General features: G+C 35.3%; 1 protein-coding gene across 34 annotated transcripts in view; it reads right to left on the reverse strand.

Moving 5' to 3' along the window:
- The window catches only part of LOC124641568 (microtubule-actin cross-linking factor 1), a 319,179-nt gene that overhangs the window by 86,790 nt on the left and 219,387 nt on the right, over window positions 1-13,002 (reverse strand). For 30 of the 34 annotated variants that reach the window (XM_047179691.1, XM_047179684.1, XM_047179688.1 and 27 more), the window contains one exon: window positions 11,452-11,727. The exons of the other annotated variants lie outside the window; for them this stretch is intronic. In XM_047179691.1, the coding sequence (XP_047035647.1) occupies window positions 11,452-11,727 (276 nt within the window). The remainder of the gene's footprint in view (window positions 1-11,451; window positions 11,728-13,002) is intronic. 34 annotated transcript variants of the gene reach the window in all.

The raw sequence follows: 13,002 nt of genomic DNA on the forward strand, positions 1-13,002 counted from the left end.
TTTACATTTTTAATCGATATTGATGAATCCAATTGCAAGAAATAAACAAGTATTGATAATACCAAGTGCATTATCTTAATTTCAGTATTACATACTTCTGATATGTTTGATAGTACTATCTTTGTATTATGTCCATGTTATGTGGGATTTTATGCACTATAAAGTAAAGAATAAGCATGTTTTCAGTTACCGAATCTGTTTTCATATTTGTTTATTATAATTCGATTTTTCCCTTACTACCCGTTGCTGAAAATACGACAGAGCATTCTGGTATAGTGTAACTACTAAAATATTGTTATTAGGTACAAACAAAGTTACAAAATGTATAGCAAAAGAGATCGTTAAAATTCCTGAATTCGATACTGAGTAATTCAAATGTCGAATTCATTCGAGTTGTCGAGTGCAAAGAACAGCTGTTTATCTTTATATAAAAAAATCAATAGGCCAGTCACTTTTCCCTATACTATTCCACGAAATATTTGCTCTTAAAACCTATTTAGCAACTAGGGACGGCCGTTTGAACGTTGGAACTATGAAAGCGTTGCGTTTTTCGTTTACAAAAGGAAACCCAAAACAAACGAAAAAACAGTTTTTTGTTTCAGACAACCTTGAGTACCTGGCTTGTAAACAAAACAAAAATACTCTATGACTTGTAGCAGTAATTACACGACTACATTTTTATTCCATTTCATGAAGTTTTTCCAATATGTCAACGCAACTAGTAAGGCTATGCTTTCGAACTGGTTTCTGTAATTTTTTCTCGTTTACATTAATCATAAAAAGTCGGTTAAGGGCGTCTGTTAACTCCTTAACTTCCATTCTTAGTGCGAATATCTCGACTAGTAATCTTAGTTGTAAATGTTTCATAATCTGTAAACATAAATACAGATAAGGCTAAACCGGCGTTGTAAAATGGCAGATAAAGTTGGAAAGCGATATTTTTAAAGAAAAATTATAAAACCCATAAAAACTCTTTACACAATAAAAAAAACACAAGCACAAACTTTTCACAGTTCAAACACTGGCACACAATAATCGCACTCCGAATTTAAAATTCGAAACTGAAAAATCGTATTCCAAAATTCGTTCGGTTTAATTGAGCGCGGCGTGCGTCGATCGCCGGTCGTCGTTCGCGCGCTACTAAAAAACGGACGTTGTACAGTCATCGTATCAAATTATTGTTATCACGAATAGGTATTCGTTGCAACGTTCCGACTGACAGCACATCTGTACGATCACTTTGTATTTTTGCTAAGGTTTCATCCGATCAAGGAGGTGTAGACAGTCTAATCCTATCATTGTTGAAGTTAAGCATTTACATAGCAATAAGTTACAGGTTACAGTTCATTGCTTTCTAACAAAATAATTTAATAAGGAAATAACTTATACACAGTCTAGACTACAAAATTACGTTACTTTTTGACTATGAATACATTTCAAAATCAATAACCTATCTTCAGTTTTGGGTAGCGACATTATTTAAAGAATCGTCTATACCTATATCGGACTACAATGACCTATTGCCAATTCTAGAAACTTTCTTATCACCATTAACATTGCAGGCAAGCAGTTTGTTTTCAAACGTTATCGTTCTAATGAAATCGACCTTGGGGTTTATTGCGGCGACCTCTATAAACCCAACCCTGGTTAAAATATTAAGTCGCGGATCTGAGGAATCAATAGGTTTTGTTTCGTTGTAATTCAAAGTGATAAACTTTTATGGATCAAATAGGGGCTTGAGCACGATTCGTGTACGAGGTGAATATTGATTTCGCATTAAAAGTTGGTAATAGAATTTAGTTATAAAAGTCTTATAAAACTTCACTTAAATATGTGGACATAATAAAGAGGAAACATTTTTTTGTTTGTACCCTAAAAGCTGCAAAACTACTCAACCGATTAAAAATTATTTCACTGATGGAAAGCAACACTTTTCCTGAATAACGTAGGCTATATTTTGTCCCAGTAAGAAGTTTTCCCTACGGGACGCGGGCGAATCCGAGAAAAAACGGCTAGTGAGTAATAAAAATCATGTCTGAAAACTTGTAGTTTTCTATGAAAAATATTGTTCACAATTTTCATTTTTTTTCTGGACTTTAAAAAATTATATCCAACGTGTGACAAATCTCCATAAAACTGCATGCTACCTATTAAAAACAAAAAGATAAATAAAATCGCCAGACCTTGACACTGTGACTTTACTGAGCACATTACGTCACCCAGATGTAATAATTATGAATTCCTCACGCGACCAGGCTTTGATAACACTAAATATATTTTTATAGTTTACATTAAACACATATGTGCTTGGTAGGCCGTTTAAACCCGAACAATATGTTAAGTGAAATTACCAGAATCCATTTGAATGGGTTCCTATTGTAATGGAGTACAAATATGCGCTTTGATTTTGGTTCTATGAAACTGGGAGAGCAAGAAATGTTATACAAATATTATAAAGCTGGAGAGTCTGCTTAAAAGCGTCAATCTCGGTAACTAAGTCCCGATTTGAAAACATCTTTCAGAGTTAGATAGCATAACCTATTTATCGAAGTAGGCTGTCAAGACGCGTGTGAAACTACTGCAGAAGCTAGTCATTTATTATAATCATTTTTACATCATAATTTAGCTCTAACTAATCTTCAGACCAAAGGACCAATATTCAAACACCTAACTTTCGCACACGCGTATCACCCAATGTATATCCCAGCCAAAAAGCCGTTGCATTCGTCCAGCAAAGCCTTAGCCACGTGGGTGGCTACATGCAATAAGTGGCTAACGGTCTTGGCACACCATGTTGGTACCGCTAAGAGCCTTACCCCGTGCGAAGCGTGGGCGCACATCGTTAACTTGACGAGAAAGCATTGGGGACTATTTATCATTGATAGTGCAGCATTAATTATTGTAGATATTAGATAACGTTAAAGAAAATAAGTTAAATGTTGGTATTATCTATTTAAGAGATGTATTTGATGGAAGCTTTTTATTTGGCGTGGTGAAGACGCCATTTCTTTGTGACAAAATACAAGAACGCGAACTAGCTTTTGAATCTTTGTGGACTGCAGAATATTCGTTGTACTAAAAGTAATTCAACAAAAAAATACTATATCCATATACTATGTGCTAAAATAATTAAAAAACAGGCAAATAAGAATTCAGAGATTTCCCAGTTCTTAGTAAACAGCATTAATTGCTGAGCATTACATCATCGCTATAAGAATTATAAGAACATTCTATAATTAACGGCTTAAAGAAAGGTGATTCAGAACAAATTGTTGGATTGTTCAGAAGCAAATCCTTTGTCTGTATTTAGTTTTTTTTTGTGTGACCCTACAGATAGGTTTCATAGGTAAAACTTTCTTTTATACCTACTACTACCTTATAAAGGTCGTCGGAAAACGCTGCATGCACGTCGCCTCCAACAGGTATCTGTGGAGATCTAAGGGGGAGGTCTATGTTCAGCAGTGGACGTCCTATGGCTGAGATGATGACGATGATGATGATACCTACTAAGCTGCAAGGAACAGTTTCCATGACCATCATTACCATTTTAAGACTGCTCAAGTGTGAAACGCATACATTTTGAATTTAATGTTCAGCTACATTTTCTTTTCGAAATCGTTAACCACAGATTAATTCATTGCATTAAAAAGTTCTAACAAATATTAGCATCAGTGCTTACGTGAGCGATTCAACGTAACTTTTTTGCATATTAGTCTGTGAGTAACTACTGACGTCATTTGCAAATTAGATTTTTCATTTTAATATTAGTACAATGATGTTTGTAACAATATGTTTATTATTGGAAATACATATTCGGTCTGCCAGAAGTAAAAATTTAAAATTTTTATGGAACATTAGGACCATTAATTTTAATTTTTGGATTGGAGAAAGAAGTACTATGTATCCCGAAAAATATAAGACCTATAATGTCCTCATCACACCTAGAAATACAAGCTATATCCTCCCCCGGTACTAGTGGTAAGCGGTTTAATAAATTCCGTAACAGCTATAAATAGCAGTTATCGCTCCAACGTACGCAGGAGTTTATTGTAACGTCAACTTGGTCTGATTGCGGTGATAGCCTAAAGAAGTGCAGGATATACGCTAATGAATGTCGAAAACTTGTCGTAGTAAGGTTACAGTTGGTTTTATAATAAGACTACCAACCTGCCTGTACGAGAGGAGGTACATATAAACTGAATAAATACTTTTTTCCTAAACCTCTCTTCTATATTTGAGAAAACCGCTAGATAATCCGTTTTATTGAAATATTCTGTTTAAAATACGAGTAAGTAGTCTCATCATCTGCCTAGGCAAAATAGGTAGGTAGTAGGTATAATAATATATTTTGAGACGCTATTGTTGTTTTCTCGGAAATTCGGTTAACGCAAATCTTCGGCTGCATTTGGAGGTCCAAACTGAACTGATTTAATATCTAGGTTTTCCTTAACTGCAAATAAATATGATATGATTGTTAACACGTTTCTCATTTTTATATTCTTATATTGTAGGTATCGAATCGTACCTAAATAAGCGAATTTCTTCTTAAATTTTTTCCTCAATAACTTCACGTAGACTGCAGAATCTGCGACATCATAGTCTCAAGTTTGTAAACAAGGCAGAAAAAACAGTGTTTTTGTTCAAAAATTACGTCACGCTGCCTATTTTTATTAACAAAAACCCTATGACTAAAAGCATGGCATTACCATTTTTGTTTAGTGTTTGGACAAAATGTATAAAATATTTGCAATATTTTAGTCATCCATTTAATCTTTAATTTGTTTTTATATCGATGTTATCGCTAAAGGGCATCCCGTCGAAGTTAGTCATAAGCTGTGTACTGATTTATGTCATTTTAGCCTAGAAACATCTACTGCTGGGCTGCTGCCTACCCCAAGCTAGAGAGATTTGCTCATACTCATCGCGCTGGGCATGCACGTTGATTGCAATATGGTATATTTTAGGGTTCCGTACCTCGAAAGGAAAAAACGGAACCCTTATAGGATCACTTTGTTGTCCGTCTGTCTGTCTGTCTGTCTGTCTGTCTGTCTGTCTGTCTGTCTGTCAAGACCCTTTATCTTAAGAACGCGTGGACGTATCAAGCTGAAATTCACATGAAATACTCGGGTCTATTGTCCCTTTAGGCTGTGAAAATATCAAGCTTCTAAGCCAAGCCAATCAAAAGATACAACCGATTATGTCGATATTTTCAACAAATTCTCGACACTCGCAAAGGAATCAAAACCTACAGGGTACTTCCCGTAAACTCAGAATCTTGAAATTTGGCATGAAGCATTGTTATATAATGCAAATATAGGAAAAATTGCGAAAATCTCATTTTTTTTGTTATATAATATAATAAAAATATTTTAATAAAATGAAACTTACTACCTTATTTCTCACGAACGAATAAAGGTACCAAATTGAAATTTATACCAAATACCTAGGTCTATTGTCTCTTTAAGCAATGAAAAAATCAAACTTCTAAGTTAACGCGATCAAAAGATACAGCAGTTTTACCGACACCTTAGACGAATTTCCGTCACACGCTAGGGAATCAAAACCTACAAGGTACTTCCCGTGAACTCAGAATCTTAAAATTCGGCACGAAGCAACGTTATATAGTACAGATAAAGGAAAAATTGCGAAAATGATAAATTTGAAGTTACATAAAATATAAAAATATTATTTTTGCTTACATGACATAAAATATTTTTTTAATAATTATAAACTTACTACCTACCCTTTTTCACATGAACGCGTAGAGATATTAAAGTTTTGAATAAAAAGTGAAATTCATATCAAACACTTCTTAAATATAATGGCCTCTAAACTGTGAAAAATTTTAAATCATTCAAAGGTCATTGGGCACCTTAGTATGAAAACCATACCCACGGTGGATACGAACGAAATATAGCACAGTATAATGATAAAGGCTCTGATTTACTATGGCATTATATAGTCGCATCAATGTGAACCATGGGAATCTAGAGAAAATCAGGTGTAAACATCAAATATTTTCCTCATTTCAATGGGGAATTTAAACGACCAAGTTTGACGGATTTGAGAAATCATTTCTTTGTAGTGAAAGAGTATACTCACCGTTTATTTCCATTGTCATCAGGTCAGGATCTGATGATGGAAATCCTGAGAAATCGAGGGCAACTATCAGAAATTGAAGGCATGCACAGGATTAAAACTTGATTCTCAGATGTATGTCTGGTGATACTATCAAACAGTGAAGGTTTAGAGCTTATCTGATGATGGAGACGTGAGAAAGTCGAGAGAACTCGGTATGTTTTAGTTACGTCGTGTTTGGGCTTATATTATTCGTATTGACGAGAACTTTTCACAAAAGTTAAAAATAAAAACTTTTTACAAAAAAAAAAAACTACTTCTAAAACAACAAGAAAACTGTTTATATGCATCGGTCTAGATCTCGGTGGTAAAATAAATATAGATGCATCCTCTAGACACCGACTTCTAGACCGATGCACCTAACATCTTTTTAATTTCTTTCTTGCTTTTGTTTTCTTGTTGCTTTTTTATGTTTGAAGTTGGATTTGTTTGTAAAATGCTACAAAATAAAATAATGCCGACTTTATAAAACAAAGAAAGGGACAGAATTACACTTTTGTCAAGGCTCTATATAGAAACGTAAAGCCAGCAGCCCCGAATCCTACTCTCTAGAAGTCGTTGTTACAATTCGACAGCTACAAGTCGTCAGGCGGTTTCGAAAAAAACCTGAAACTGGGGCTCTTTGGGTGATTAATCCCTCAAAAATAAAAGATCCCATTCCTGCAATGGCTGCTTTAACCCAAGTTAGTAGTGAATTCTCATCACCTAAAATAAAATAAGTTCCAACACAAGGTTACGTTATAAATTGTAAAGGAGTTCCCATAACTATATCTGATCTTAGCTGTCGATCCCACAATGGCAGTCAAACCTATCTTTGTGGAAAGTCTTCGCCAATACGAATAAAATAAGCCCAAACACGTGGTAGTTGCAACATACCGTTCGGGAGTTCCCTTGACTCTCTGTAGTTTCCATAATCAAATCAGCTCCAAACCTTCACTGTTTACCAGTACCCTCAAAAATACACTCACATGTCTGGTTATGACTCGATGCGTGCCTACAATATTCAAGAGTTGCCCTCGATTTCTCAGGGTTTCTAGATCCTCATCAGATCCTGGTCATCCGGATTGGCACCTTCCTTCTTTATGAAATGTCTTTAACAATAAAAACTAGCATTGCAACCTGTACAATCCTCTGAAACTGCTTGTCTTTTATATTTTTCAAACGATCCTGGACATTCGTCTCCATGGAATTTTAATAAAATATTTATATTCAAAGAAACGTCATACCATTCTCCACGATTTAAAACTACTTTGATTCATGTCCGCCACTTTTTACAAAGCGGGTCAGATATGCCCCATGACCTTTAAGACATAATTAGTTATTTTCAATCAGATTTCTGAATGATGACTATAAAATGTTGTATATAAATAACTTCAATAAAATAACTTTTACAAGGTACTGGCCTACTATTTTAGTTATATTATAAAATAAAAAATATTAACTATTTTGACTCTCACGAAATTGCCATAACTATGATTGTTCTAAACTGAACGGTTGGCGCGAAACTCACTTTTTATCTATACAGCATTTGTACGGAACCCTCGGTGCGCGAGTCCGACTCGCACTTGGCCGGTTTATTTTTATCTTTATCGCTTATACTTCCAGGAAGATTTATATATTTAGTATTAATAATACCCCCGAAGCCACGGACAAGGCTGGTCTCCGACCCCATTGTGTAACAGCCACGGGTAGCGATGTATGCATCTGTTTTTTGCGAAACTTTGGGTTCAACGAACTACGGTTTAACTGGATGGTTTTATTGCTGGTTTTTTACGGTTTGTACAAAGTTTGTTGCCAAACTTTTTGATGGAATACTTCGTGATAGCAAGATTTATGTGATAGTGCTGAATTTTTAAAAGTTAGCGTAGATTAGGACCATAATGTCTTCTAGTGGATAATACCTACTACAAAAAAAAATTACGGACTTTTAAGGGTGAAAAGTTTGTTTGCTGGCTTGCTTGAACTACAAGCTTGATTTGAAAAAATATTTCAGTGTTAGATGGGCCATTTAATGAGGAATGCTGAAGGTCCCTTTTTATCCTGGTGCACGAAGAAGTTTTTACGAGCGACGGGTTTCTGGCGCCCTGTTGGATGCTAGTATTTAGTGTATAATATACTAAAGCTTAGTATTTCAAAGCATCCGTATTTGTCTTCGAATAGTGGGTATAGCTTTAACTAGCTAAGTCGCGCTGCACTTTCTTCCTCCCACATTTCCCGAACAATATTTAAGATACTTGTACGATAGTGGGCGAAACCTGTAAGCGGATTTATCTCCGTGTATCGGAAAGCTTCAAACGAAAGCTATAACTAAGGACTTTCTAACTGAAAACACCAATTACACTTTGCCCGACCCGAGAATCGAACCTCAAGACCTCTGAAGCGATAACGTCTTGTTAAATGACTTTAGGTTAATGAAGTTTGAGAAGTAATCAACAGTTTCCATTTCTAAAGGAATCTATTTGAGGATAATCTTTTAATTAAAGCTTCGCGAAAGTTACACCTATTTGATGCCACGATGTAAGCAAAATGATGATGATGATGTCCTCCTAGCCGATTATCGGCTACGGCGGCTGTTCTCATATAAGGAGATTAGCCAATTGCGCACTATTCCTTCATTCTCATAGCCCGATGGGACAGCAATGCGACTCGATCTGAGAGAGATCAGGCGCAGGACCGACATTTACGTGCTTTCCGATGCGAGTAAAATAAATTGGTTTTGTATAACTTTTTTTAAATACTCTACTATAAACAAACCATATAAACCACTGACCATGACTACAATCCGATATAAAACATGCCTACAATGAAATCATCGTAATAAAGTCTAGGACCAATCAAGCTATTTCCATTTAAGACTGATCCTTAAGCCCACACATTGTACATATAAGAGCGTATAGTGGGCAGATAATAAATGGTACTCCGCTAATTATATTAAATGCAATTCGAAGATATACGCAATTGTTTTGGCAATATTTGGCCATGTGGGTGTGCCGGAAGCGGGAATATAAAAATATTTGTCAAGGTAAATTCTTGAGGTTAATTTATTTAATATAATTGAATAATTTATTGGATATCAGAGTCATGATTTGGAAGCAATTAGTCATTCAAACAAGCTAGATCTGAGATGAGAATTCAGACCAAATATGTATTTATTTAATTAATTCATTAAACATCCTGTTTACATAGAATTTGTTGTAATTTTTACGTAAAATCGGCAAATTCTTTTACGGTTACAAATAGCTCTATTTTTGACATTAAACCTTCTTATTTCCCTTAAAAAATTTAACGGTTCCCAGAACCATAGAGTTTAACAGAAAAAACAAATACGTTAAAATTCAATTTAAGAATCCTAAACGTCAAAATTTAAATAGTGAACGGCCTTGAGCGTCGATGACCTAAAGGTGACATCACTACGCATAAGTGAATTAGGTAAACGTTTGATGCCAATGCTTGGTTTTCCAACTACGTTACACGGGTACACCGTGTCTTGAATATGTATAGATGATAGAAAGCGCCGGCGCTTGGTAGAATGAATATATACGTTAATGTGTTTTGTTGTGTTATTTTTAGATCGAAAGATCGAGAAGCTTTGGTAGAAAGGGTTTGGTAGAAAAGGACCAAGATTTTTTATGTAGATTAATTATTTCGTTCTTTAGTAAAGTAGCCAGAACATTATTTAGATCATAATTAAATCAATATAGGCAGTTAAGGCCAAAAATGTTGTCAAAAAAAGTAAATAATGTTGTTTTCCTCAATTTTCAAGAGGCCAAATGAAAACAGCAAACAGAAACCTCAAAGTTATGACCATAACTCAAGTGTGAAGCAATTTGTGTTTTTTCCATCTAATGACATGTCTATGAGGTCAAACTCTATGACTGACATTGCTCAGAAAACATTAGAAGGACACGTTTATGTAACAAGCTAGTTTTGTGCCATTTTTATTAGAACGAACCCGCGAATACGCGTTATTATTAAAGAGTTGGTTTAAAAAAAATGTGATATACCTTATGGTATACACATGTTTAGATTTTACATGTTGGATATTCGTTACCATGCCTCCTTTGAACATTTTAATACGACCATAAGTTACCTATAGGAAAACCGTCTTTGGAACCAAAAGAAACAAATAAAAATTATATCTGGTCACAAATTGTGTTATAGTTGTATTTTTTATCAACCTAATAGGTACCTATTACGTTTTACTATCTACCTACTAAGTAACTATATAATATACTATATAAACTGTAATATACCTACTATGACACGTGACAACGTTCGTAATTTAAAATGCATTATGGACCATTCTCATTACCAGAGTCATCAGAGTTTGTATTAATTCTGCTAATAAACCTCTTTGGCACGTTCAATTGGTTTATTTTTCATCTTTTGTTGTTGTGATTTTATGCGCAATTCTGAATTATATGTTTATGAAGTCATACTTATAATTTATGTTCAAATGCCAATTTGTAATAAATCTATGGTGTCATTACTGCATGCTCTATGACATAATTTGGTAGACTATAAAATAAATCATATCATCATTGGGCTTGGGTTACACTAAGAGGATTATTAGATCATATTATTAGAAATGTTAATAAACTTTCAAAAATATTCTTGAGTTCTTCCCAATAGCTAAAGATTTCCATTATACAAGGTGTTGATTTGCATTTGTGCCATAGTTCAGGAGGAGGACATACAATACGTAAATAATCGATTGGAATTACAGTAGATTGGAAATAACTAATATGCACTGCTTTTTTATGTCATTGTAATGTCGTGGTATTTCCGAAGTAATCCAATTTTATGAATGAAATTTATGAGTGATCGTTGCGTATGCTTTGTGTTTGCGTTTGTGTGAGGGTGCAGCACGGTTTTAACGCCAGTAACATACGCGCCAAGTTTAAATAAGGCTGGATGACATTTACGGAATTCCGAAAAAAAATTGAAAGAAAAAAAATTACGTACCAATTTTTTTATTGATTTGGGTCGAGAATCATTAGCATAATTACCTCCTTGAATATGGCACGGATGCAAATCAACAGCTTGTATAAAGCCGAAAATCGATCTCAGTGACGGGCACTTGGAGAGGCCTATGTCCAGCAGTGGACTGCGATAGGCTGATGATGATGAAAGATTTCCATTATATTGGACTGATTGAGGGGAAAATAGAGAAAACCTAGAGTCTTCTTTAGTTTCCTTTTTGAAGAGTTCCAATAAAATTCAGTCGCGTGGTTTTCATATATTTCACCATGTTTTAATCCTACAAGTCTAACCCAAGTAACTATAACAAGAAAATTCTCAAACTCCACTTACCAAAGTGACGATGTCTCCCGGATTAGCGGCGGCGATCCTTCGAAGCCTCTCATACAGCATATCCATGAGTCTCTGGTAGTTCGCGTTCAGATCATCCAGTTCCCTCGCCACAGCCTCGGATCCACTCGGGATCCGTTCGGGATCACTTCGGCCCCTCGCTCGGAAGCGCTCGGCCAGCTCGATGTCGGCTTGACGACGAAGTTGGCGCATGTCGAGGGATGGGTGGACCTCATCGCATAGCCATTCGGCGTATCGTTGGCAGCGGGACGAGTAAATCTATGTGGGGTTAGGGTCAAGCGGGTTATAGGGGGCTGTTAGTTTTATTAGCAGACTGCTTTTTCTTTACACCTTTAAGCTTCAGATAAAAAAAATCGCGGTTGAAATGAGAATCTCCTTAATTTTGGGGAGGAAAAAGTTTACTCCGTGGGTGTGAAAAAAACAATCTGCCATCTTTAAATAAAGCATTCATTAGAATTTAATTTGTATCCTTTCATAGTAGCTTACACACTTGAACATAATTCAATGGTACTTATAAAATATGTGAGATTCACAATCATAACATCACATTCATAGATCATCGACTAGAAAGACCAGTAAATAGTATCTTAAAAAAAAACCTATTTCAATACAATTACTAAAAACAAATATTGATCCAGTTACTGATCTTAACCATCCATACAGCCTTTCATAATATTTTTTCACTGGCAACACTAGTCCAGCTCACAGCGGGATGATCATGCTGGATGGAACAGATAGGCCTGTACAGTAAACAGGTATTTTTGAAGCGTGCAACACCAAAAGTGCGGTCACACTAGACTAGTACCCAAGTCGTGCACATTTAAGCAAAAGAAACTGTGTATGTATATTGAAAAAAAAGAAACCCACAAAAAGTGTTGCTAGTTTACTGGAAAAAATGGTAGATATATTGGTCTGGCAACATTGAGACACCATAAACAATGCATGCAAAGCCACATTTGAAAAAAGAACAACGAAGTCATTTGTTTTCGGAAGCTATTTACAAGAAATTAATTTGAATTTCAAATTCGCGTTCTAAATATGATCTCATAGGTTTGAATTCCACCGAAACGGAAACATTTTTTTGACCATTCTATTTTTACTATATGAAGAAGAATTGTAAGAAATTGGGTGCCGAATGTTTTGTGCCGTTGACGACTGACAGTTTTGAAAGGAAAATAGCGTTGTTTGTACTTACTGGCTATGCACCAAAAAACGGTAAATATAGGCACACATAGATGACCGAAAGTATAGGATTTTTTTATGGCTGACGAATGACGTGACATACAAAAGCACGCACAAAATGGACCCTTATAGAGTCCACTAAACATTTAGTCACACAACAATGCAGTATCGAGCAGTAATAAATTGCTTTTCACATTTTAGTCGATCACACACACATCTCGCATTCACATGATTACGATTAGTCGAAAGCAATCAATTCAAATCGATTAGAATTAAATCGCAAAGCTTTGTTTAGTGAAATCGGCAAGCGTTATGTTTTAAGGGCGAAAGCTTTCGTGCGTTTGTGTCGAG

This window comes from Helicoverpa zea, chromosome 22 (genome assembly GCF_022581195.2).
Source record: "Helicoverpa zea isolate HzStark_Cry1AcR chromosome 22, ilHelZeax1.1, whole genome shotgun sequence".
Taxonomy (NCBI): domain Eukaryota; kingdom Metazoa; phylum Arthropoda; class Insecta; order Lepidoptera; family Noctuidae; genus Helicoverpa; species Helicoverpa zea.